Here is a 26,104-nt window from a genome sequence, read left to right on the forward strand (position 1 = left end):
TGGAAACACTTAAGCACCTGTAAATGAAGAAGATTGAGGCTCTAGGCTGGCAGCAAGAAGTAGAGAGCAGCAGGACAATCAGGGGACAGAAAACAGCAAAACAGAAGGATGAAGCCACCGAGGGGAGAAAGAAGCAGGTAGCAGCACATACCTCTTGTTGCTCTGAATCATTGGATAAGTGCTCAGCGTTTAAAAGGTGCTTCTGCGAGTCATAGGTCCCATTACAGACCAGTTCTCCATCACGGATTCCTGCAGGAGCAAGCAATGAGGGTGGACACTGGTACTGGGCCTTTATGGCATCAGGAACCTGGGACAGAGTAATAAAAATGATATGTGAAACTGCCTACAAAACAAATGTTTGTCATGCAGCTGGATACAAAGTTCAACCTTAGAAACTTAGCATCAAATCTAATTGCTGCATCTCTGTACTAGGTTTCAGGTACTACCGTTTTTCCTTGACAGTGTCTTATATTCATTGGGGCCCAAAAAAGGCACCAGGTCTTATTTTGGGGTAGGGCTTATTTTTTTCATGTACATGATCATCTCTCCCTTCCTCTTTGCTTTCCCCCACATGTGCAACATCTTTCTTCCCCTCACCCATCCCCTTGTGCATTCCCTCTGCAGCATCTTTCTATCCCTCCATCTCTCCCATCTCCCTGTGCAGCAGAACCCTTGCCCAGCTTCCATACTTCCCTCCCTCCATCCCTTGTGCAGCAGGACCCTTGACCACCCGAACCGCCAATGACCCTCCATCCTTCCCTCCCAACCGCGTTCATTCAAGGACAGATTCAATCATGAGCTCATAATGCTACCGTGTTTCCCCGAAAATAAGACCTACCCTTAAAATAAGCCCTAGTTGTAGCAGCCACGCTTCCCCCTACCCCCGCTGCACAGCCAAACCGCCGATGATCCTCCGTCCTTCCCTTCCAACCGATCCCTGCCGACCGCGACCATAAATACCTTGCTGCAGAGGAGCGTATGGCCATGCAGCACTCACAGGCTGCTTTGCAGCCTTCTCGCTGGGGCCGTCTCTGTACTGATGACATCATCAGTACACAGAAGGCCCCAGTGAGAAGGCCATGAAGCAGCCTGTGAGTGCTGCATGACCCAACGCTCCTCTGCAGCAAAGTATTTATGGTCACGGTCGGCGGGGATCGGTTGGAAGGGAAGGACGGAGGATCATCGGCGGTTTGGCTGTGCAGCGGGGGAAGGGGGAAGCGTGGCTGCTACAACTAGGGCTTATTTTCGGGGTAGGTCTTATTTTCGGGGAAACACGGTAGCATTATGAGCTCATGATAGAATCTGTCCTTGAATGAACTAGGAGGATGATAAAATTTGTATTAGTTTCCCACTCGCACTCTAATCCAGCTTGCTACTTTAATTAATACATACCTTCAAAGTTCTTCTCTTGACAGGCTGGATGACCCTGCGGTTAGGAGGATGTTTCTTGTGGATTCTGTTCAGGAAGTCCACCTTCACCGTATGCTGTGATATGGTGTCTTGAAACCGGTCAAATACCTGGCATCTGTTGCTCAGGGTCATGTTCTTCTGGTTAAGCTGTAGGAAGTACAATACATGTAAAGCAGAGGCACAGGCAGAAAAAGCTGAATGCTTTACCACAACACAGAAAGGACACAAAGAGACATCTTTGCCTTGGCACAGAAGAATGAACCTGAATATGTAATAGGCCAAACTGACAAGTTAAAGAACTGAAAGTCACCTGGACTGGACAGCACACCCCAGAGTACTGAAAGAACTCAAAATGAAACTGCAGATCTACTGTTAATAATCTTTAACCTATCATTAAAATAGTCTACAGTACTCGAAGACTGGAAAGTGACCAACACATCAATTTTTAACAATGGTTCCGGTGGTGATCCAGTAAGCCTGATATCACTGTGAAGCAAGCAAAATGGTAGGGACTTTTATAAAGAACAAACAACTGAACACAGACATGGTTTAATGGGAGACAACATTTTTAGCTAAGAGAAAGTCTTGTCTTACTAATCTGCTACACTTTTTTTTTAAGCTATAGATGAGTATGTGGATAAAAGTGAGCCAGTTAATGTGCCTGGATTTTCAGAAGGGTTCTGACAAAGTCCTGCATGAGGGACTCTCAAGGAAATTAAAAAGCTATGGGATAGGAGGTAATGACCTGCTGTGGATTGGGAATTAGATGGGAGAGAGAAAATAGGGTTAAATGGATATTTTTTTCAACGTAAGAAGGTGAACAGTGGAGTACCACAGGGATCTGTTTTGGGATTAGTGCTTTTTAACATTTATAAATCTGGAAATCATAAAAAAATGAGTGAATACATCTGAATGGGGAGTTGTAAATAAAATCTCAAGCAGTTCATTTATTGCAACTTATAAGGTCTGTAAGGTATAGACATATCCGATGGCTTCAGTATTACATCATCCACTAATTCAAAACAAGGCTTCTCAGTCGCATGGTCATGTTTGCCACTAGAGTGAGCACAGAGGGATGTGCAGCCAAGTAGCCACTGCTTGCCCTGGATCGGTAGCATGGAATATTGCTACTCCTTGGGTTTTGGCCTGGTACTAATGACCTGGATTGGCCACCATGGGAACGGGCTACTAGGCTTGGTCTGACCCAGTAAGGCTATTCTTATGTTAAGTTAGTACCTGAACGGGGAATAGACATAATTAAACTTTAATTATATTCCAGTGTTTATATGTAAGATTTTTTTCACTTTTTCTATAGAACATCGAGCCCTAATATCGCAGGAGGATAGAGAGGAACTCCAGAGCGACTTGTGTCGGTTAGAAACATGGGCGGAGAAATGGCAGATGAAGTTCAATGTGGAGAAATGCAAGGTAATGCATTTAGGCAATAAGAATAAGGAATACGAGTATACAATGTCAGGTGCAACTCTGGGGAAGAGTGAACAAGAAAAGGACCTGGGTGTACTGATAGATAGGACCCTGAAGCCGTCGGCACAATGCGCGGCAGCGGCAAAGAAGGCAAATAGAATGTTGGGCATGATAAAGAAAAGAATCTCGAGTAGATCGGAGAAAGTTATAATGCCGCTTTATAGGGCAATGGTCAGACCACACTTGGAATACTGCGTCCAACATTGGTCTCCCTACCTAAAGAAGGATATAAAACTGCTGGAGAGGGTGCAGAGACGAGCAACAAAACTGGTGAAGGGTATGGAGAAACTGGAATACGAGGATAGACTTATAACACTAGGATTGTTCTCCCTTGAGAAAAGGAGACTGCATGGGGATATGATCGAGACCTTCAAAATACTGAAAGGAATCGACAAAATAGAGCAGAGAAGATTATTTACATTGTCCAATTTGACACGGACTAGAGGACATGTAATGAAGCTAAGGGGGGACAGGTTCAGGACTAATGTCAGGAGGTTCTGCTTCACTCAGAGAGTGGTTGACGCCTGGAATGCCCTCCCAGAGGAGATTATTGCGGAATCGACCGTCCTAGGCTTCAAGAGCAAACTAGATGCATATCTCCTTAAGAGAGGCATATAAAGATATGGTGGACTATAAATTACGCCAGGTGTACACCTGGCAGGGCCTCCGCGTGTGCGGATCGCCGGACTTGATGGACCGAAGGTCTGATCCGGATAATGGCAGTTCTTATGTTCTTATCTGACATAGCATTAAGCGAAACGCTGACTTGCCATCGTTGAACCATCAAAGTGTAGCGTATAGATGAGCATTTGAATGAAAGTGCACACCTGTGAAGAGTATATTTCAGATAAGAGGCGCCATAAAGAAGATTTTATTTTGAGCCAATGGGATGTTCTCTTTCCAGTCTGCATGCAAGATTACCTCTGACAGCAGATGGGGATCTGAGGCTTTTTCCTCCTTCTGAATCAGTTGCCCCTCTAGTTTCAAGTATTTTCCCCAAGATGGTTTAAATGTGTGGAGAGGCATAATGAAAACCAACATCTAAGTCCCCTTTTGGCCTAAGGCCCTAGCACACAAAGTAGGCAGCAGAGAAATGTCCATTCTTAAAAAAAAAAAAAAAACAATCCCCCCGCCCCAAAATGTGGTGTTTTTTTTGAGAATGGCCTAACCACCTATACGTTCAGCAGTTTAATCGCCCAGACTGCCACTATGTGTATGTTTAGAACACATTCCCAACCAAAAAATCGCCTAAGTCCCAAATGCCCAAAACAAGACCTTTTAGGTGAAGGAGGGGCCAGTTCTTCACCTAAAAGCACAATTCTCTAACCGGTGTCTGTCAAACAGAAGAAGACAGGAGAAGGAGGTGCTGACAACAGCCCTATAGAAGATGACAGGAGAAGGAAGGGTACGATGGGGAATTCTCTGACACCAAGAGAATTCAGATGAATTTTAAAGCAATCATTGAACAAACAGTAAGGTAGTGAAAACATTAACAAGCCTCTGAGAGGAACAAAGAACATAAGAAAAAAAAATCCAAGTTAAACAAGAACATAGCAGCCTAAACATTTATGGAGATCAACCATTCCTCCCTTTTAATTTATATACAGACTCTTCATAATCCCATAGTCTGATGACTGTAAAAATTTTAGCTGTGTAGCTGACCACTAAGCTTGAGTCAGAAAGCAGTCGCATCAGATTAATTGCTAGGCAGGGGGTTCAGCATACCATCCCTATCTACTAGAAAAGATATTATCAAGGTAAGAACTTAATCTCTTTTACCAGTGAAATAGGGATGGTATGCTGAACTATAGGGAAGTACCTAAGCAGTCATGAGCCTGCACATGGTATCAAGAACCCAAAAGCAGCATCTTTCTGTGCTGCTATATTCACCCTATAGAACTTAAGAACATAAAAACTGCCATACTGGACAGACCGAAGGTCCATCAGGCCCAGTACCCTGTTTCCAACAGTGGCCAACCCAGGACCCAAGTACCTAGCTAGATCCAAGTAGTAAAACAGATTTTATGCTGCTTATAATAGGAATAAGCAGTGTATTTACCCAAGCCATCTCAATAATGGTCTGTTGACTCTTTTAGGAAATTATCCAAACCTGTTTTAAGCCCTAAGCTGATTTCACCACATTCTCTGGCAACAAATTCCAGAGTTTAATTGCATGCTGTGTGAAGAAATATTTTCTCTGGTTTGAAAAATCTAATGTTTAGTAGCTTCATCGCATGCCCCCTAGTCCTAGTATTTTTGAAAAGAGTAAACAAGCAATTCAAATCTACCTGTTCCAATCCAGTCAGCATTTTATAGACACATTCATATCACATCATTCATTCATATCACATCATATCTTTTCCAAGGCGAAGAATCCTAGCCACTTTAGCCTTTCCTCATAGGAAGTTGTCCTATCCCTTTCAACATTTTCGCCACCCTTCTCTGAACCTTTTCTAATTCCGCTATATCTTTTTTTGAGATATGGCAACCAGAATTGCACATAATATTCAATGTGCGGCCGTACCATAGAGCAATATAAGGGCATTAACACATATTCATCTTTCAGGAAGTGGAAAAAGGATAAAACGAGGAAAATTGGAAAGAGCACAGGAAGCATCAAAAAGAATGCCACCGCGTGGTCAGAACAGCAAAAAAAGAGTATGAAGAGAGACTTGCCAAGGAGGTACGGAATTTTAAACCATTCTTTCGATATGTGAAAGGGAAACAACCGGCGAGGGAGGAGGTGGGACCCCTGGATGAGGGAGACAGAAAGGGAGTGGTAAAGGAGGAAACGGAGGTGGCAGACAGATTAAACACATTCTTCTCGTCAGTCTTCACAAAAGAGGACACTTCAAACATGCCGGAACCGGAAAAATTATTCAAGGGGGATCAAGGAAAAAAGTTATCGTCAGTGGAGGTAAGCCTCGGAGACGTACTCAAACAGATAGATAGATTAAAATCTGACAAGTCTCCGGGCCCAGACGGAATCCACCCAAGAACACTGATAGAGCTCAGGACTTGGGGGTCTTGGTGGATAAAACAATGAAGCCGGCGGCACAATGCGCAGCGGCCTCCAAGAAGGCGAACAGAATGTTGGGCATTATCAAAAAAGGTATCACTACTAGAACCAAAGAAGTTATCCTGCCGCTGTATCGGGCGATGGTGCGCCCGCACCTGGAGTACTGCGCTCAATACTGGTCACCTTACCTCAAGAAGGATATGGTGATACTCAAGAGGGTTCAAAGAAGAGCAACAAAAATGATAAAATGCATGGAAAAACTTTCATATGCGGAGAGGCTGGGGCTTTTTTCCTTGGAAAAGCGGAGACTTAGAGGGGACATGATAAAAACTTACAAGATCATGAAGGGTATAGACAAGGTAGAGAGGGACAGATTCTTCAGACTTGCGGGGGTAACAATAACAAGAGGGCAGCGAGCAGAATGTTGGGCATTATCAAAAAAGGTATCACTACCAGAACGAAGGAAGTTATCCTGCCACTGTATCGAGCAATGGTGCGCCCACTTCTGGAATACTGCGTCCAATACTGGTCGCCATACCTCAAGAAGGACATGGCAATACTCGAGAGGGTCCAGAGGAGAGCAACGAGGATGATAAAGGGTATGGAGAACCTTTCATATGCCGAACGGTTAGACAGGCTGGGGCTCTTTACCCTGGAAAAGCGGAGACTGCGAGGGGACATGATACAGACTTATAAAATCATGAAGGGCATAGAGAAGGTGGAGAGGGGCAGATTCTTTAGACTAGCAGGGACAACTAAAACAAGAGGTCATTCAGAAAAACTGAGAGGAGACAGATTCATAACGAATGCAAGGAAGTTCTTCTTCACTCAGCGGGTGGTAGACACCTGGAACGCGCTTCCCGGAGAGGTGATAAGACAGAGTACAATTCTGGGGTTCAAAAAGGGACTGGATGACTTCCTGGAAGCGAAGGGGATAACAGGGTACAGATAGAGGTTTACCTTACAGGACATTAAGCGAATAGGGTATGGACATTTTAGGTTAGGTAGGGAACACTTTCAGGTCATGGACCAAGAGGGCTGCCGCGGGAGCGGACTGCCGGGCACGATGGACCCCTGGTCTGACCCGGCAGAGGCAATGCTTATGTTGTTATGAAATTGAAGGGAAACAGATTCAGAACAAATGCTAGGAAGTTCTTCTTCATTCAGAGGGTGGTGGACACTGGAACGCACTTCCAGAGGAGGTGGTAGAGCAGAGTACGATTTTGGGGTTCAAAAAGGGATTGGACGAATTCCTGAAGGAAAGGGGAATTGAGGGGTATGGTTAGAGGGATACTATACAAGGCAAAATGTTGTATGTAAATAATCACTAACAGGTCTTTGACCTGGAGGGCCGCCACGGGAGCGGGCTGCTGGGCACGATGGACCTACGGTCTGACTCAGCAGAGGCGATGCTTATGTTCTTTGTTTTCCATTCCTTTCCTCATAATTCATGATATTCTATTTGCTTTCTTAGCCACTGCTGCACACTGAACTGAGGGTTTCAACGTATCCTCAACGATGACAATTAGATCCTTTTCCTGGGTGGTGACTCCTAACATGGTACCCTGCATCACATAGCTGTAGTTCGGGTTCCTCTTTCCCACATGCATCATTTTGCACTTGCTCACATTAAATGTCATCTGCCATTTTGATGCTTAGTCTCCAAAGGTCCTCTTGCAATTTTTCACAATCCTTGTGATTTAACAGCTTTGAACAATTTTGTGTCATTAGCAAATTTAAATTCTCACTAGTTATTCTCATCTCTAGATTGCTAATAAATATGTTAAAAAGCTAAATCCCACTTTGGTAACATCTCTGGAAGGTAAGATCGACCTCCAGTCCCATTCTACCTCGCTCTCCTCTGGCGAACCTTCTCCTCTACCCTAACTGCTTTAAGTATACAGTGGTACCTTGGATTACGAGCATAATCCGTTCCAGGAGCATGCTCGTAATCCAAAATGCTCGTTTATCAAAACAAAGTTCCCCATAGAAAATAGTGGCAACAGCAACGATTCGTTCTAGAACCCGGGGTCTATACCTGTCGGGTGCCGGGTGCTGCAGCGCCGTCTCCTCCGTCGGTCATCTGAAGAAGAACCCCACAGTGCCGCTTCAGAGGGATGCCTCCTCCATCCGCCGGCCAGCCCTCCACGTTGGATGCCCCCCACATGCTGGAGAGCCCCCACCCGAGCCCACGCAGCCAAGCGCCGCCTCACCCGCACGACATGCACAACGCCGATGATTGATGCTGTGCACATCACATGCATGCGGGATAGCACCCAGCCGCACAGGCCCAGACAGAGGTCCTCCAAACTGCGGAAGGCATCCAATGTAGAAGGCTGGCCGGAAGATGGAAGAGGAATCTCCCGAAGCGGCGCTTCCTGGACTGTAAGTGCTCGTTGATCGGGGCAGTGCTCGGTTTATGAGTCAAAAATTTGCTGAGTGTTTTGCTCGTCTTGCAAAACACTCGCAAACCGGGTTACTCGCAAACCGAGGTACCACTGTACTTGAAGTTGGAGTGGAAGTAATTTCTCCTAAATTAATTGAACTGGATTCAACTTTAATGTTGGTTGAGAAATCTAATACAGTGTTAACTCCTGTTCAAATGCCTCAGTGTTCTCCAACCTCCCTAGAAGGGGGTAATAAAGTTATAGCATTACAAGATCTTTGGACAGTGGTTAACAGAATTGAGAGCTCGTTACAGACCACAGTCATACAGCTTTGCCAATTTTCTACTGATACTACAAAGAAGGTGAACGAACAGGGAACTCAGTTAATGGAGAAAAGGTTGAGATCTGTTTCTGTGATTCAGTCCTGTCTTAACATCTAATGTGAAGGATAATATCTTAATTCATGTACAGTTAGGAAAAATGGAAAATGCAATGAAATCAAGGAACCTTTGTTCTTTGAACTTTCCTTGTTCTCATTATTTGTCCCCAATTGAGCTTAAACTAAACTAAACTAAACTAAACCTTAGGTTTCTATACCGCACCATCTCCATGGTCGTGGAGCTCGGCACAGTTTACAGGGGTTGTAATAAGAAAGAAACTCCAGGGAAAGGGTTAGATGTAGATCGGAGGGGAGAAGAATGTTAGAGAGCAAGGATGTCAGAGAGGGGAGAAGTTAGATTTTAGAGAAAAGCCAGGTTTTCAGGTGTTTGCGGAAGGGTTGGAGAGCACTCAAGTTCCGAAGGGGAGAGGTGAGGTTATTCCAGAGCTCTGTGAATCTGAAGAGGAGGGAAGTCCCCAGTTTTCCTGGGTGGGAAATGCCTTTTAGTGAGGGGAAGGATAGTTTCAATTTTTGGGACGGTCTGGGGGTACTAAGATTCGAGGAGTTCCAGGAAAGAGGAATTAATGGAGGAAGGATGCCGTGGAGGATCTTGAAGGTTAGGTTGATGCATTTGAAATGGACTCTGGAAGTTATTGGAAGCCAGTGAAGCTTGGAAAGGAGTGGTGTGACGTGATCGAATTTACTTTTAGAAAAGATAAGCTTGGCCACGGCATTTTGGATCCGCTGGAGTCTGTGGAGGTTTTTCTTCGTTAGGCATAAGAAGATGGAATTGCAATAGTCCAGCCTGGAGAGGATGATGGATTGGACGAGCACTGCAAAATGATTTTGATGGAAACAGGATCTTACTGACCTCAGCATGTGAAGGCTGAAATAGCATTTTTTTACCAGGGAGTTGAGGTGGTCGTTGAAGGACAGTGTAGAATCAATGATGACGCCCAGGACCTTACTGGAGAATTCAAGCTGCAGAGAGGAGCCAGAAGGCAGTGGGATTGAGGGGGGTAATTGAGCTAATTTTGGGCCGAGCCAAAGTAGTTTTGTCTTGGATTCGTTCAATTTCATTTGGACGGAGTGGGCCCAAGATTGGAGGCTTGAGATACAGGAGGATATGTTCGATGGGAGATCGGTGAGGTTCGAGTCGGTCTCGAGAAGGACAAGGATGTCATCAGCATAGGTGTAAATTGTTTCAAGGGGGGATAGGTGGAGGAGTTTTAGGGAGGACATATAAATGTTGAAGAGGATAGGAGAAAGAGGTGAACCTTGCGGGACTCCACAGATTGGTGTCCAAGGGGAGGAAGAGGTACCATTCATGTTGACAATGTAGGAGCGGGAACGAAGGAATTTTGAGAACCATTCAAGGACAGTGGAGGTGATGCCAATTTCGGAGAGTTGGTAAAGTAAAATGTCGTGATGAACGACGTCGAAAGCGGCAGAGAGGTCAAATTGCAAGAGGACAGCGAACTTGTTGCGGGAGTGAAGTTGTTGGACCTTTGAGATTAGGGAGGTCAGTAGGGATTCGGTGCTGTAATTGGGACGAAAGCCGTGTTGGTAGGGTAAGAGGATGGAGAATTTCTCTAGGTAGGATGAGAGTTGAGTCGATATGATGGATTCGAGCATCTTGGTTAGGAGAGGGATATTCGCTATTGGGCGATAGCTAGATGGAGAGGAAAGGTCAAGGTCGGGTTTTTTCAATAGAGGGGTTAGGGCGATGTGGCCCATTTCTGGGGAGAAATGGGCCACATCGCCCATGGGCCGCTTCTTAGAATGTATTTAAAAGAAATGGGCTGCTTCTTAGAATGTATTTAAAAGATATTCTTAATTATAATCAGGCAAAAAGCTTTCTCCCTGATAATTTGTATTACATCCCTAGAAGCTCTAAGATTAGAGGAAGGGGGAACGGATCAGCTTGTATCCTCAGTTTGAATATATCACAATTTTTAGAGTCATCTAATGACTATATTGCTAAAAGAGCTACCCTGTTGGTCACCTTCAAAACCGAATTAGAGAAGCAAGCTATTCTTAAACTTTATTTTTCAAATAGACAGACCCTGTTCTGCAGGCAAAATATAAATGTGTTCCCTGATGTCTCCAAGCAAACACAATATAGACGAAAACAGTCCTACAGCTAAAGGCTTACATCTTAGCTGTGAGAGCTTTACTTTTTCTTAAATTTCCCTACAGATACTTGGTCACATATGAAAACAATAAATACATTTTTGTTGCTCCATATCAGGGAGATATTTTTGCAAGATAATTGGATAATTTACCTCAGACTAATTCAGAGGTTTGAAGAGAGGAGATACAAAAGTCGTCAAATAAATTTCCTGTCTGTAGATAAGGTGATTATATACTTTATATATGAATTACTTTATATGTGTTCTTCCACTGGGTTAACAGCAGTCCTAATAATGTGGACTAGAAATTTAAGTTGGTGTATGATTTCTTTTTATTTCCTTGAACTGGTTAGTAATTTTGCTTACAGTTTTTATTTGTTGTAATAAATAAATAATCTTATAAATAATAAAAAAAAGCTGCATTGCCAGAACACTCCCACTGGAGAACCCCACTATTTACCTTTCTCCATTGCTTACAATTTGGTGAGGCAAGATTTCCCTTGACTAAATCCATGTAGGATTACTCTCATTAATCAATGCTTATTTACAGTGTTCTCCCAGTCATTCGCGGTTCGCTGTTTGCGGTCCCGGTCATTCGTGGATTTTCCGACCGCGAATGACCGGGCAGGAGAGGACAGCTGGAGTGGCAGGAGAGAGCAGCCGGAACTCCGGCGACTGAAGTAAATCACTCGTGGTATGCTCTGCCCGCCTCTTCCTGCACTAAAGTCGGGCCTCACCAATCAGGAGCTGCGTGACAAAGTAGCTTCTGATTGGTGAGGCCTCGACTTTAGTGCAGGAAGAGGCAGGTGAAGCATACCGCGAGTGATTTCCTTCACTCGCTGGCACTCCGGCTGCTCTCTCCTGCCTCTCTGCGTGCCCTCTCCTATCTCCCCCATTAAAAACCGTATTCGCGTTTTTTCAGCATTCACAGGGGTTCCTGAAACGGAACCCCCCCAAACATCGGGGGAGTACTGTATATGCTCAGTCATTTTGTTCTATATAAAATAGTCTCTACCACTTTGTTCGGCACCAACAACAAATTCACCAGTCTATAATTTCCCAGATAATCTCTGGAGCCCTTTTTAAAAATCAGCATCACGTTGGCCATCCTTCAGTTTTCCAGTACTATGCTAGATTTTAAAGGAAAATTACAAATTACTAACAGCTCTGCAAGGTCATTTTTCAATTCTATCAGTACTCTGGGATGCATACCATCTGGTCCAGGTGATTTTATATCATTCAGTTTGTCAAACTGAGCCATTACATCTTCCAGTGTTAGAGATTTGTTTGAGTTTCTCTGATTCATCAGAATTGAATACTATTTCTGGCACTGGCAACTCCCCCCAATCTTTCTCAATGAAGACCAAAGCAAAGAATTCATGTAAACTCTTTGCTATGGCCTTGTCTTCCCCGAGAGCTCCTTTTACCCCTTGACCGTCAAGCAGTCCAACTGATTATCTTCCCAGCTTCTTGCTTTCAATATACCTAAAAATATTTTTACTATGTTTTTGCTTCCACTGCAATCTTCTTTTCAAGGTCTCTCTTTACCTTCCTTATTAGTAACTTGCAATTCCTTGCGCTGTTTACAATTATTTTCAGTTGGATCCTTCTTCCACTTTCTGAAGGATTCTCTTTTAGCTCTAATAGCTTCCTTCACCTCACTCATTAACCACACCAGCCGCATTTGATCTTCCTTCCCCCTTTTTAATACATGGAATATATCTAGTTTGAGTTTCCAGGATGGTATGGTGAAAAGGATTGTGAAAATATGAAGGGAAGACCAGGTCGCTGATCTACAAATCTCCTGAGGTGGAATCACTCTGGCTTCCACCCAAGAGGAAGTCACTCCTCTTGTTGCATGCACCTTCAATGAGCTAGATGGCTGTTTGCTACAACCAATGTATGTAGAGGAAACAGCTCTACGAATCCATCTGGAGAAGGTAGCTTTGGAAGTGGGTCTGCCTCGTCTCACCCGATTGGTTAGCATAAATACATGATTTGAGATATGAATCTCATTGGTCACCTCCAGGTAATGCATAGGAATCTTCTGATGTTCAAAACCTTTAAGGACTTGCTTTTTTTCTTGGACTATGGTGAAATACTGGCAGTAACTTTTTGGTTGACATGCAACATTTGGAAAAAATAAGGGGGATCGTCCATAGTCACTTTCACTTCTGTGATCTAGATAAACAGTCTGCACGACAGGGTCTGCAATTCCACGACTCTCCTGGCAGAATTACTTGCCACCAAGAAGACTGCTTTAACCATAAGATCCATGAGGGAAGCTTACTGTAAGGGCTCATATGGGGCTCTGCTGAGTCTCTGTAGAACTATATTAAGATTCCAGGATGGAAACAAGGTCTCAAATTGGAAGTTGTAGTCTTAGGGCACCCTTCAGGACCCTAACTATGTCTGGAGGGCCATTAGCGAGGTCCTCTTCTCTCGGCCCCAGAAATAGGTGAGTCCTGCTACTTGAACTCTAAGGGATGCCACTGCCATTCCCTTTACAAGGGAATACCAGTATGGATGAGATGGGGGCATTGCCCAGCTCTAAATTTTCTTTGATGCACCAGCACTGAAATGTCTCCCATGCTTTAGCATACGCTGAAACAGTCGTCAGCTTTTTGGCTCTAAGAATAGTAGCAATTGACTACTTGTGAGCATCCTTTTTGGACTAGCGCTGTGCGCTCAACAGTTATGCTGTAAGACCAAAGCGTCCTGGATTTTCAAGGGCAATTGGCCCCTGTGAGAGTAAGTCTGGATGCACTTGGAGCAGAGACTCCACTGCTTTTGGAGTCATACAAAATCTGCATACCATGGGCGTCTGGGCCAATCTGGTGCTACAAGAACTATTGTTCCTGTATGATGAGCTATCTGGCGAGTCATCTGGCCTATCATGGGCCAAGGAGGAAACACGTACAGCAGCCCAGTCTCTGATTAAGGTTGAAGCAGGGAAACTTAAACATGCACTTCCGGACTCATATCTGCAACTGAAGAACGAACAGATCCACCTTTTTGGTTGAGGTTGCCCAGAGGTTGAATGTTAGACAACCTCATTATTTCACAATGGCCTGAAATACTTTCAGAGACAACATCCAATCTCCTAGGTCTAATGTCTGTTTGCTGGATAATTTACTTCAACACTGTCCACTCTGGCTATGTGCACCACAGAGATTGCCTGAAGGTGTATTTCTGCCTAGCAGAACAATGTCTTCACCTCCTACTGCAGTGGAGTGCTCCTTATGCTTCCCTGCCTGTTGACATAAGCCATTGCTGTGGCATTGTTGGAGAAGAATGACTACTTTGCTCTCCAGCAAAGACTGCAGTTGGAGTAGTGCTATCTGAACTGCTCGGAGTTCTAGTCTGTTGATAGACCACTTTCGTTGAGACAGAGTCCATTGACCTTGTACTAGAGTGTGGCGCAGTGGTTAAGTAAGCTACAGGTTCAAACCCATGCTGCTCCTTGTGACCCTGGGCAAGTCACTTAATCCCCCCAATGCCCCAGGTACATTAGTTAGATTGTGAGCCCGCTGGGACAGACAGGGAAAAATGCTTGAGTACCTGAATAAATTCATGTAAAACAGTTCTGAGCTCTGCAGGGAGAATGGTATAGAAAACTGAATAAATAAATAAAATAACCATTGCAATGAGCCCTCCAGATGAACAAGCTGGCAGCAGTTGTCAAGGTAACCCAGGAATCACTCTGAAGTAGGATCCTCTTCACCAGAGTCTGTGGACGGAGCTACCAGCTCATGCTGCATTTGGCTGCTGCTGTCCAGGGGAATGGAACTTGCAGGGAGGCAACCAGCGAGACAGCAAAGAGATCTGAAGGGGGCGCTTGTGTGCCTTTGAGCAGGGCACAATCTCTATCATGGCTACCGCTGACCCAAGGACTTAAAGGTAATACCATGCAGTAGGCTCTGGCTTGGTCAACAGGTCTATAATCTGAGCACAATGCTTCTGTTTGTGTGCTTCTGGAAGAAAGACTTGGTCTTCTTCTGTGTTGAATAAGACTCCCAGATATTCCAGGGTTTGGAATCAGGTGGCTCTTTCAGAAGTTCAAAATCCATCTCAGTCTCTGCAGCTTCTCCATAACTGCAGGTACCACCTTTTCTCCTTCTGGTCAGGACAGCAATCTGATGAATCAATTGTCTAAGTATGGGTGCACCTACCAACCCGCTCTGCGGAGATGAGTTGCCACCACCATCATAACCTTGGTGAAATATTGGAGTGTTGTTGCTAGCCCAAAGTGAAGCGCTGAGAACCGATAGTGATTTTCCAACACAGAGAATCTGAAGAACTAACTGTGTTCCAGGAAGATGGGATGTGAAGGTTAGCTTCCATCAAATCTAAAGTGGCCAAAACCTCCATCACTCCATCATTTTTACAGTTACAGCACCGCAAACGTGGAACTCCCTCCCGCTATACTTACGACAGGAGAAAAACCTTGATAAATTTAAAGGCCAACTTAAGAGCTTTCTTTTTAAAGACGCTTTCAATGTTTAATTGAAAAGCCAATCGCTCTTTATAGTAACAATCCATTCTACTTAATTATGTATTTTATTCCCAATAAACTAATTTTCCCTTACCCTTTGTATATTACCCTTAATTGTTCTTCCTTTTCTATCAGACAATGTAGTTCTTTCCCCTCCACCCTAATGTATCATGTTGTATTTTGTCTATGTTTAAAGATTTTTTCTTTTTAATCAATTTTGTTCTTGTTTACCCAATATTAATATTTTATGTACATCGCTTAGTAATTATTGATAGGCGATTGATCAAATATTGAATAAACTTGAAACTTGAAACTCCATCGCTGTGATGACAGACCAAAAGGTTTCCATTCGAAACAGAGATACTCTCAGGGCTGCATTGACATGTTTAAGATTCAGGATGGGCCTCCTCCACTCTTCTGAGCCTTTCTTTGGCACGACAAAGTATGTGGAGTAACTGTTAGAGCCTGAGTCATCTGGAAGAATTGGTTCTGTGGCTTGGATCTAGTAACCTCCATAGCGTTGCTCAGATCCATTTTGCTTTCTCTGGCAGGCCTGCTGGCAAATCCATGAACCAATTGGAGAGATGGTGAGCAAACTCTATCTTGTAACCAGTGTTCCCTCTAAGCGGGCGGGTGTTGTGAGCAAACTTTTTTCACCATGAGCCAAAAATATCGGGCGCCAGCAAGTTATGAGCCAACTCGCCCGATTCTCCTCTCGCCGCCCTGCCATCTGCCGTACGCCTCTTCCGATCGTGCGCTGTGACGAGAAACGTGTGCGCTGCGATGTAATATTTTGTACGCCAGCGCAGCTTAGCGGGAACACTGGTTCAAATGGTTTTATTTATTTCCCCAAATTTATTTTTGTTATACGCATTGAAAATATTTGATATTGCGTTTAAATCAAAATCTCAATAAACTTGAAACGAGTGCCCGTGAGATTGTGGGAGGGTTAAATACTCAAAACTTAGAAGTTTTTGCTACGCCAGCTTTCTGGTATCTTTACATACAGTGGCGTACCTAGCATATGTAACATCCGGGGCCCATCATTTTTTGGCACCCCCCCCATCTGTAAGAAAAACATGATTTTTAGTAACAAACCACACGTCACACATGAGTACCTAGGAAAAGGCAGCATCTTACATATTGCAGTGAGCAGTACATCAATACACCCATTGTAAAACTAAACAAGCCAGACCAGCACAGATCAATCCTACACCGTCAATCCTAACAGAAAACCATGTCTTTCGAACACAGAAAACACCTTCGCCTAGTAAGGAATATGTAATCACAAACTAACCCCTCCCTCTTTTACAAAACTGTAGTGTGGATTTTAGCTACGGAGGTAACAGCTCTGATGCTCATAAAATTCTGAGCATCAGAGCTGCTACCACCAAGGCTGGTGCTAAAAACGCTTCACAGTTTTGTAAAAGGGGGGATAAAATAAAAATACATAGACAAAGGTTAAATTGAACCAGCAAGAAGCTGGACTCTGCATACAATGCTTCACAGAAACAGTGACACATGTCTCCTAAAGCAATAAATAAATAGAAATTTTTTTCTACCTTTGTCTTCTGTGGTTTCTCCTTTCCTCATCTTCTTGTAACTCTCTTCCTTCCATTCACTGTCTGCCGTCTCTCTTCCCCTATATGGCATCTTCTCTCCTTCTATGCCCCTTCCAGAAACTGTATGCCTCCCCCTTCCATCTCTCCTTTCACCCCATTGGTCTGGCATCTCTCTCCTCGCCTTCCCTCTCCCACACCTCTCCTCATAGTCTGGTATCTCCCCTTCCCTGATTCTCTGGCATCTCTCTCCTTTCCTTTTCTTCCATCTTTCGTTCCCCCTCCATGCTCTCACATCTCCCCTTCCTTTTCCCTTAGACTGGCATACCTTCCTCCTATGCTCCAAGCCCTGGCATCTCCTTTAATTCCCTCCCTCATCTTCCTTCTCCCTCCAGCTGGGTACCGCAACACTCTTCCCTGCAGCTCTGCACTTCCCCACAATTGCCATGCTTCGGTTCCTCTTCTTCCTTCCTTCCTCCCCCCCCCGTGGGACCCTGCGGCACCATCAACTCTTACTCCCTCTAATGTCGGCCCTGCAGCTCCAGACTTCCTCGCACCTTCTCCCCTCCCCCTTTGGATCGCTATTATTTTAAATGTTATAGCCGCGGAGCTGTATCCATCAGTGGAGATGTCTAATCTCGGCCTGCCCCGGAACTCTTACTGCAGCAGCCGCCCGTCTAGGCAGGAACAGGAAGTCACTGTTGCAGTAAGAGTTCCGGGGCAGGCCGAGGTTAGACATCTCCACTGATGGATACAGCTCCGCGGCTATAACATTTAAAATAATAGCGATCCAAAGGGGGAGGGGAGAAGGTGCGAGGAAGTCTGGAGCTGCAGGGCCGACATTAGAGGGAGTAAGAGTTGATGGTGCCGCAGGGTCCCGCGGGGGGGGGGGGGGGGAGGAAGGAAGGAAGAAGAGGAACCGAAGCATGGCAATTGTGGGGAAGTGCAATCCCCCCAATGCGTCCCCTTACCTTACCTCCCCTTACCTTTGCGACGCGTGTGTGCGCTGTGAAGAGAAACTTTGCGCTGCGATGTAATATTTTGTGCGCGCGCGCAGGCCAGCGCACCTTAGCGGGAACACTGCTTGTAACTCTCTCTGATAATGTCCAGGACTCAGTGGTCAAACATTATTTGTTCCTAAGCCTCTAGATAGTCCGAGAGCCAACATCCAATCTTCAAAGGAGTGGCGTGAAGGCTGACGTTATTGCACTGGAGTGTGGGAACCTGAACCTTGGTTCCCCCAGTTCCCAAAGAATTTCTGTCTGGAGCTTTGAAAGATTCTCTGGGAGAGGCTCCTGTAGAATACTAGCGAGAGAGCCGGGAACCACAAAAGGACCCCTGGACTCTAGGTGCTTGGGGGTCTGCTCTCTGACAAAGATCTGAGCTGGCAATTTTGCTCTCTGGCAAAGATCTCAGCCAGCGATCTTGTACACCGACCATAAGGTCATCCAGGCCCTTGCCAAACAGCATCTGTCTCCTGAAAGGGAGCCTGCTCAACATTGATTTAGAAGTCAAATCACCCGCTCGTTGCCTGATCCAAATCAAATGATAGACGGCGATGGAAAATGCTGAGACCTTTCCCAAGACTCTGATGTCGTCAGAGTGCATCCGCTATGTAGTCTATGCCCACCAGCACAAACTGAGGCAGGGGGCTCAGAGTCCGGCAGGCTCCAACTTCTGAGCCTAGAATGACAGGTACATGCTATAAAGGAGACTGCGATTGCAGCTTTAACCCTCTAAGGCCAAAGCCTCAAACTGCCTCTGGAAGACCATAACCACGCTAAGGTCCTGTGGATCTTTTAAAACCTCTTCTCTTTCACTTAGGAGGAAAGTGTGTTTGGTCACCTAGGCTACCAGGGAATCCACCTTTGGCATAGTAAACATTTTCTGGAATTCCTGATCCATAGGATACTGTTTAGCCATGGTTTTAGCTACCTTCAGAGCGCCTTCAGGGGTCTCATGTCCAAGTGCTATGGAAAAGATGTGGGTTGAGCCTAGACCCAGCTCAGAAGCGTATACTGGGAAAACAAGGTTTGCAGAGGATCTATTTTCAATTCTCAGAGGGACTCGGTAATGATCTCCAATAAAGCAGAGGACTTAATATATAGCCAATACCGCCTGGTCCTCTGAACTGCTTATCCCATCAGGGACGCCTCACTTTTGGACAATAAAGGGATCAAATCCATGCCCTCATCTACCATAGTCCTGCATAGCCTCCGCTTTCAGTGAGGAAGCACTCTGAGTCTCCAAAGAAAGGTCTGTGCACTAGTATGTTCACATGTGGACCTGACAGCAATGTTACTTACCGTAACAGTTGTTATCCAGGGACAGCAGGCAGCTATTCTCACTAGTGGGTGACGTCATCCAACGGAGCCCCGATGCGGACGCCTCACAAGTATGCTTGCTTGTAGAAACTTCAGAAGTTTCCAGTCGCCCGCACCCGCCCGATGCACCGGGCGTGTCTCCTCAGTTCAGATAGCTAGCAGAGAAGCCAACCCAGGGGAGGTGGGTGGGACGTGAGAATAGCTGCCTGCTGTCCCTGGATAACAACTGTTACGGTAAGTAACATTGCTTTATCCCAGGACAAGCAGGCAGGTATTCTCACTAGTGGGTGACCTCCAAGCTAACCACAATGGGATGGTGGGAGAGTTGGCAACTTAGGAGAATAAATTTTGCAATACTGTTTGGCCAAACTGTCCATCCCGTCTGGAGAAAGTATCCAGACAATAGTGTGAAGTGAAGGTATGAACCGAGGACCAAGTGGCAGCCTTACAAATCTCCTCAATCGGTATTGATCTGAGGAAGGCTACAGAGGCCGCCATTGCTCTGACCTTATGGGCTGTGACCTTACTGGGAAGGGGCAATCCAGCCTGGGCATAGCAGAAAGAGATACAAACCACCATCCAGTTGGAGATGGTACGCTTAGAGATAGGACGCCCCAACTTGTTCGGATTGAAGGGGATGAAAAGTTGAGGAGCAATTCTGTGAGGCTTGGTGTGTTCCAGGTAGAAAGCTAAAGCACATTTACAGTCCAGAGTGTGAAGAGCTGATTCTCCAGGATGAGAATGAGGCTTTGGAAAAAACACTGGAAGAGCAATGGATTGATTTAGATGAAATTCTGAGACCACTTTAGGAAGGAATTTAGAATGAGTCCGAAGCACCACCTTGTCATGATGGAACACAGTGAAAGGCGGATCCGCAACCAATGCTTGAAGCTCGCTAATTCGACGAGCAGGAGTAAGGCCAATGAGAAACACCACTTTCCAAGTGAGAAACTTCAGAGGAGCCTTGTTAAGAGGTTCAAATGGAGGTTTCATAAGTTGAGAAAGAACAACATTGAGGTCCCAAACCACTGGAGGAGGTTTGAGGGGGAGGATTGACATGGAAAAGTCCTTTCATGAATCTGGAAACCACAGGATGAGCAGAGAGAGGTTTCCCTTGAAGAGGCTGATGAAAAGCCGTAATCGCACTCAGATGGACTCGGATTGATGCAGACTTGAGGCCAGAATGAGACAGATGTAGAAGATAGTCCAAATCAGAGGACAAAGGGGCATGTTGAGGCACCTCGTGATGAGAAAAGCACCAAGTAGAAAATCTAGTCCATTTTTGGGAATAGCATTGCCTAGTAGCAGGCTTCCTTGAAGCTTCCAAAACATCCCGCACAGCTTGCGAAAACTGAAGTGGAGTTACGTTGAGAGGAACCAAGCTGTCAGGTGGAGAGACTGCAGGTTGGGATGAAGCAGAGATCCCTGATGCTGCGTAAGCAGAGATGGAAACACAGGTAGAAGGAAGGGCTCCCTGCTGCTGAGTTGAAGTAGAAGGGAGTACCAAGATTGTCTGGGCTACCATGGAGCGATCAGAATCATGGTGGCATGGTCTGACTTGAGCTTGACTAGAGTCTTTTGACTGAGAGGGAACGGAAGAAACGCATAGAGAAAGAGATTCCTCCAGTCCAGAAGAAAGGCATCTGCCTCGAGGCGGTGAGGAGTGTAGATCCTGGAGCAGAACTGAGGCAGTTTGAAGTTGTGGGGGGCTGCAAAGAGATCTATCTGAGGCGTCCCCCACAGAGAGAAGATGTGATTAAGGGGCGTGGAATGGAGAGTCCATTCGTGAGGCTGTAGAAGACGACTCAAGTTGTCCGCCAAGGCATTATCCGCCCCCTGAATATAGACAGCTTTGAGGAAGGCGTTGTGGCGAATCGCCCAATCCCAAACTTTCAGAGCTTCCTGACAGAGGGAGGCCAAGCCCGTGCCCCCTTGTTTGTTGACATAATACATGGCGACTTGGTTGTCCGTGCGAATGAGTACCACCATGCCGAAAAGGAGATGCTGAAAAGCATTGAGAGCATTGAAAATTGCCCTGAGTTCCAGAAGATTGATGTGATACAGGTGGTCTGCACTGGTCCAATAGCCCTGAGTGCGTAGACCATCCAGATGAGCCCCCCAAGCATAAGTCGAAGAGTCGGTCGTGAGAACCTTCTGATGGGGAGGTGTGTGAAACAGCAAACCTCTGGAGAGATTGGAAGAGAGCATCCACCAGTGCAGAGACTGTTGCAGAGCAGGAGTGACCTGGATGTGTCGAGTCAGAGGGTCGGCCACCTGCGTCCATTGAGAAGCCAGGGTCCACTGAGGAATTCTGAGGTGAAGTCTGGCAAAAAGAGTCACGTGGACTGTCAAGGACATGTGGCCCAGAAGAACCATCATGTGTCTCGCCGAGATGGACGGGCGAGAGGACACGGAGTGTCAAAGATGAAGCAGAGCATCCAGGCGTTGCGGAGGCAGGAACGCTCCGAGTTGAGTCGTATCCAGAACAGCTCCGATGAAGGGAAGAGTCTGGGAAGGTTGCAGATGGGATTTTGGAAAGTTGATCTCAAACCCCAGACTCTGTAGGAACCAGATAGTCCGCTGGGTCGCCCGGACGACTCCTGGAGACGTGGAATCCTTGATGAGCCAGTCGTCGAGGTAGGGAAACACCTAAAGACCATGGTTCCTGAGTGCTGCGGCCACTACAACCAGGCACTTGGTGAAGACTCTGTGCGACAAAGCCAGGCTGAAAGGAAGCACTCGGTATTGAAGATGAAGATGTCCCACCCGAAATCTGAGGATTTGTCGGGAGGCCGGATGGTTGGGAATATGAGTGTAGGCCACCTTGAGATCCAGAGAGCATACCCAGTCATTCTGCTCGAGGAGAGGATAGAGAGAAGCTAGGGTTAACATACGAAACTTCTCCTTGACCAGAAACTTGTTGAGCATCCTGAGGTCCAAAATAGGACGCAGATCGCCCGTCTTCTTCGGAACAAGGAAGTACCGGGAGTAAAAACCCTTGTTCTGTTGGTCCAAAGGGACCGGCTCGACGGCCCGGAGCCGGAGCAAAGCCTGAGCTTCTTGAAGAAGAAGGGCGGTCTGGGTAAAGGTGGAAGGATACTCTCTTGGAGGATGTTCCGGAGGAACTTGATGGAACTGAAGAGAATATCCCTCCCTTACGATGGAAAGGACCCAGAGGTCGGTGGTGACAGTCGTCCAGCGATGATAAAAATGCTGGAGACGACCCCCGATGGGAAAAACAGGGAAGTCATGCTCTCTACGAGACAGTCAAAAAGGCTGAGGAGCCTTGGGCACAGCAGAAGGCTGAGGCTTTGTTGGGGCTTTTGCTGGTGCTGCCTCTTCACAGACTGACGGATGGTGGGCGCTTGCTTCGGAGGGTAGTGCCGCTGATAGATCATAGGCGGGCGAGACGGACGAGAAATAGCAGGCTTGGGCTTCTGGCGGAGAATGGATTGAAAAGACTTCTCATGCTTTGACAGCTTCTCTGTCGCCGCCTCGATGGACTCGTCAAAGAGGTCGGATCCCGCACATGGAACGTTGGCAAGCCTGTCCTGGAGATTCGGGTCCATATCAATGGTTCGAAGCCATGCCAGGCGACGCATGGCCACCGAACAAGCAGCCGCTCTCGCAGCAAGGTCAAAAGCGTCGTAAGACGATTGCATCATCTGCAGACGAAGTTGGGACAACGACGCCAAAACCTCCGAATACTCGAAGTGAGCCTGAGAGTCCAAGTAGGGTAGAAACCTCTGGAGAACTGAGTGGAAGAACTCAAAGTAGGTCGCAAAATGAAAACTATAATTCAGGACTCGAGAGGCCATCATCGAGTTCTGGTAGATGCGCCTGCCAAATCTGTCCATGGTCCTGCCCTCCTGGCCAGGTGGAACGGAGGCATAGACCTGGGAGGGATGAGACCGCTTCAAGGAGGACTCCACCAAGAGGGACTGGTGAGAGAGCTGTGCACCGTGCGATACCTTTATGGTGCACTGTGCAGTACCTGGCATCCAACTTTCCGGGGACAGCGGGGATGGAGTAAGGAGTCTCGAAACATCTCATGAAGGTCTGGTCCAGGAGCTTGTGCAGAGGCAGATGAAGAGACTCAGCTGGAGGTTGGGGAAGATGCATCATCTCCAAATACTCCTTAGAAAACTTGGACCCCGAGTCCAGCGTAATATCTAGGTCCACCGCCATCTGACGCAGGAACGATGAGAAAGACAATTGGTAAGCCAGAGCCTGGCCTCAAGAAGGATTCGATGAAGTCGAGGCGTCCTGATCCGCAGAGGCCGAAGAACGGCAGGGAGAGAACGAGCCCATGGCGTCCTCGAGCTCCGGCACAGGAGGTGGCGAATAAGCCGGCAGAGAATACTCCCTAAAGGGGTGCTTAGGACGAGGCGAGGCGTGCCTCGATGAATGTCTCGAGCGACGACCAGAGCTGTGTCTAGAAGCAGGTCTCGAATGTCGAGACGAGCGAGGCCCAGAAGAGGCGTCCAGCGAGTAGATGGGACTCGAGGCTGTGGATCGAAGCAGAGGATGCTGAGACGAAGCCCCTCGAGGCACCAGCCAAGCCTCGAGACTCGGCATCGAGGATGAAGGATCCACTCCAGGCAGAGAGGAGGAATCAGCGCCGTGCCTCGAGTGACTCAAAGGTAGCACGGGTAAAGACTCTACTCCCTGCGATGCATGCCCCGAAGCCAGACTAGACACTCGCCGAGACTCGGCTCCCAGTAGTGAGAGTGTATATCGAGGGAGCACCGGAGGCGGCTCGACCTCATGGGAGTCCTCCGCTTGCCCAAGCTGGATTTGGGAGAGAAGCGTCGGTCCAATCTTAGTAAAGAGCTCGACAAATCGCTTCTCCATCATGGCATGGAACGAAGCTGGCAACGAGGGATCTGCATCTGCAATGGGACCTCCTGCATGGACATCGCGCTTTCGGCCGCCAAGGGGCTTGGGCTTAGAAGCCTTGGGCACCCTGAGCACCACTGGAGCAATGGGAGGCTGCGCTACCTGACCTGAGGAGACATCGGAAGGCACTGCAGCAGGCGTTAGAGTCGAAGCCGGCACGAACGAGGCAGGCTTGAGAAGACTCAAGGCCAAGGCGGAAGTCGAAGGCGGGGCACCATGCGATGAGGACAGCTCCGAGGACGCCTCCATGTTGAACAGCGACTCCCACAAGATGCAGCGACGCTTGAAAGCACATGCTGTAAGTGTGGAGCAAGGCCGGCACGATTTCGGAAGGTGTTGAGGCCCGAGACACTGAATACAGCGTCGATGAGGGTCTGTCAATGAAATCGTGCGCTGGCACTTGACACACTTTTTAAAATCAGTGACAGGCCGGGACATAGGCCGAAAAAGCTCTGCCGCAAGATCGAAGCCACATGGCCTGTCCGGTCGAACGAATGGAAGAAATTTTTTTTTTTTTTTAAAACAAGAAAAAGCAATGCAAACCAACGATAATGAGTAAAAGAATCCAAAACCGCGGGTCTAGAAGGCACAAGTGAAGTTACTTCGCGCAGAGAGTCGAAGACGGACTTCTCGGCTCCGCGGAAATGTAAGAACTGAGGAGACACGCCTGGTGCATTGGGCGGGAAGGCACTCGCGCATGCGCGGTGCGACTGGAAACTTCTGAAGTTTCTACAAGCAAGCATGCTTGTGAGGCGTCCGCATCGGGGCTCCGTTGGATGACGTCACCCACTAGTGAGAATACCTGCCTGCTTGTCCTGCCTTGTCTGGCTTGTGCATAAACCTGCAAGAGGAAATTAATGAACTTTGGAGTAAAGGCCTGAGAGGGCAAGTCTTCTTGTCTTTAGGGGGGAACAAACACCTTTTCTTGGGCTGCTTATGGTGCACAGAACTGCTGTCCCGGGGTTCCAGAAGGTGTTTCATTTCTCCTGTCTGCTGTTCTCCAGCCCTAGAGGCCTATGGAGGGGCTAAGCCTGAAGCTCCCATCCCTCCATCCCATGCTACGTGGCATATGGCGCAAGTGCATGCCAGCAGCCCATCCAGCTCAAATAAGGCATAATATAGAGGTATTAAGGTCTGAGGCAAAACAAGGTGTTTTTAAAAAGTTTGAGAACTTAAAAAAACAAACCTTCAGAAACATGGGAAATCCAAGATGATCACTGCAGCAGTGTTTTGGCACCAGAAAATTGCTTAAAAACGCTTCAGGACTGACCAAATACAACAAAAATAGGATTTTAGAGGGGGGAACAAAGCCCTAGCTGCAGAAACAGTCAAAACACAGTTTTAGAACCCTCCTGATTTTTCCATAGGCTGTCACAGCCTGTACTCAGAGACCATGTGCTGGTGAAAAAGGTGCTGTAAACTACTTCAGATCCATGAAAGTGTACCTGGATCTGGAGGGATATTCTGCCTCAAGCTACCACGCCGAGATCTTCGGGCTGCCAGCTGGACCTTAGTCAAGCTGAACCTCTGTTCTCCCGGGCCACGATGAACAGTGAAAGGAGAAGGGAGAAGCAAAACTGCAGCCAGAACCATGAGCACCCTGAAGGACACTATTTGATGCCTAACAGCCTGCGCTGAAATTCCTGATCAAGTCAAGGAAGCAAACAAATGCTCAGGGCCTGGAACCCTGAGCTCCACAAATCTTCAGCAGGGTGGCTGACAGGTCCCAGAAGGATTCACTTGCAAGCTGCCGAGTAAAGTCTGCTCCTTTCCAAACAGGCACAGCAGTTCCTTGAGCCATGTGAAAATCGCAAGCAACTGAAAACACTGTAAAATAAAGAAATAAAAGGGAGATCAACATGACACCTTCATGCTCACCTGCAAAAGGAAGAACTGAAGTGGGCAACAGAGACTGGGGAGAAAGAAGAGCTGCTGAAAAGCTGTGATTTTCTACAGAATGCTCACGAGTAGGCATTGGCAACCCCATGGTTCGGCATGCCATCCCTATTGCACTG

The 26,104-nt window shown here is 46.8% G+C and overlaps 1 protein-coding gene across 5 annotated transcripts in view; it reads right to left on the minus strand.

The window, feature by feature from the left end:
- The window catches only part of PHF12 (PHD finger protein 12), a 169,103-nt gene that overhangs the window by 46,087 nt on the left and 96,912 nt on the right, over nucleotides 1-26,104 (minus strand). For all 5 annotated transcript variants that reach the window (XM_033921692.1, XM_033921691.1, XM_033921690.1 and 2 more), the window contains 2 exons: nucleotides 1,393-1,557; nucleotides 152-307 (listed from right to left, as the gene is read on the minus strand). In XM_033921692.1, the coding sequence (XP_033777583.1) occupies nucleotides 152-307; nucleotides 1,393-1,557 (321 nt within the window). The remainder of the gene's footprint in view (nucleotides 1-151; nucleotides 308-1,392; nucleotides 1,558-26,104) is intronic.

Source organism: Geotrypetes seraphini, chromosome 15 (assembly GCF_902459505.1).
Source record: "Geotrypetes seraphini chromosome 15, aGeoSer1.1, whole genome shotgun sequence".
In the NCBI taxonomy this organism is placed as follows: domain Eukaryota; kingdom Metazoa; phylum Chordata; class Amphibia; order Gymnophiona; family Dermophiidae; genus Geotrypetes; species Geotrypetes seraphini.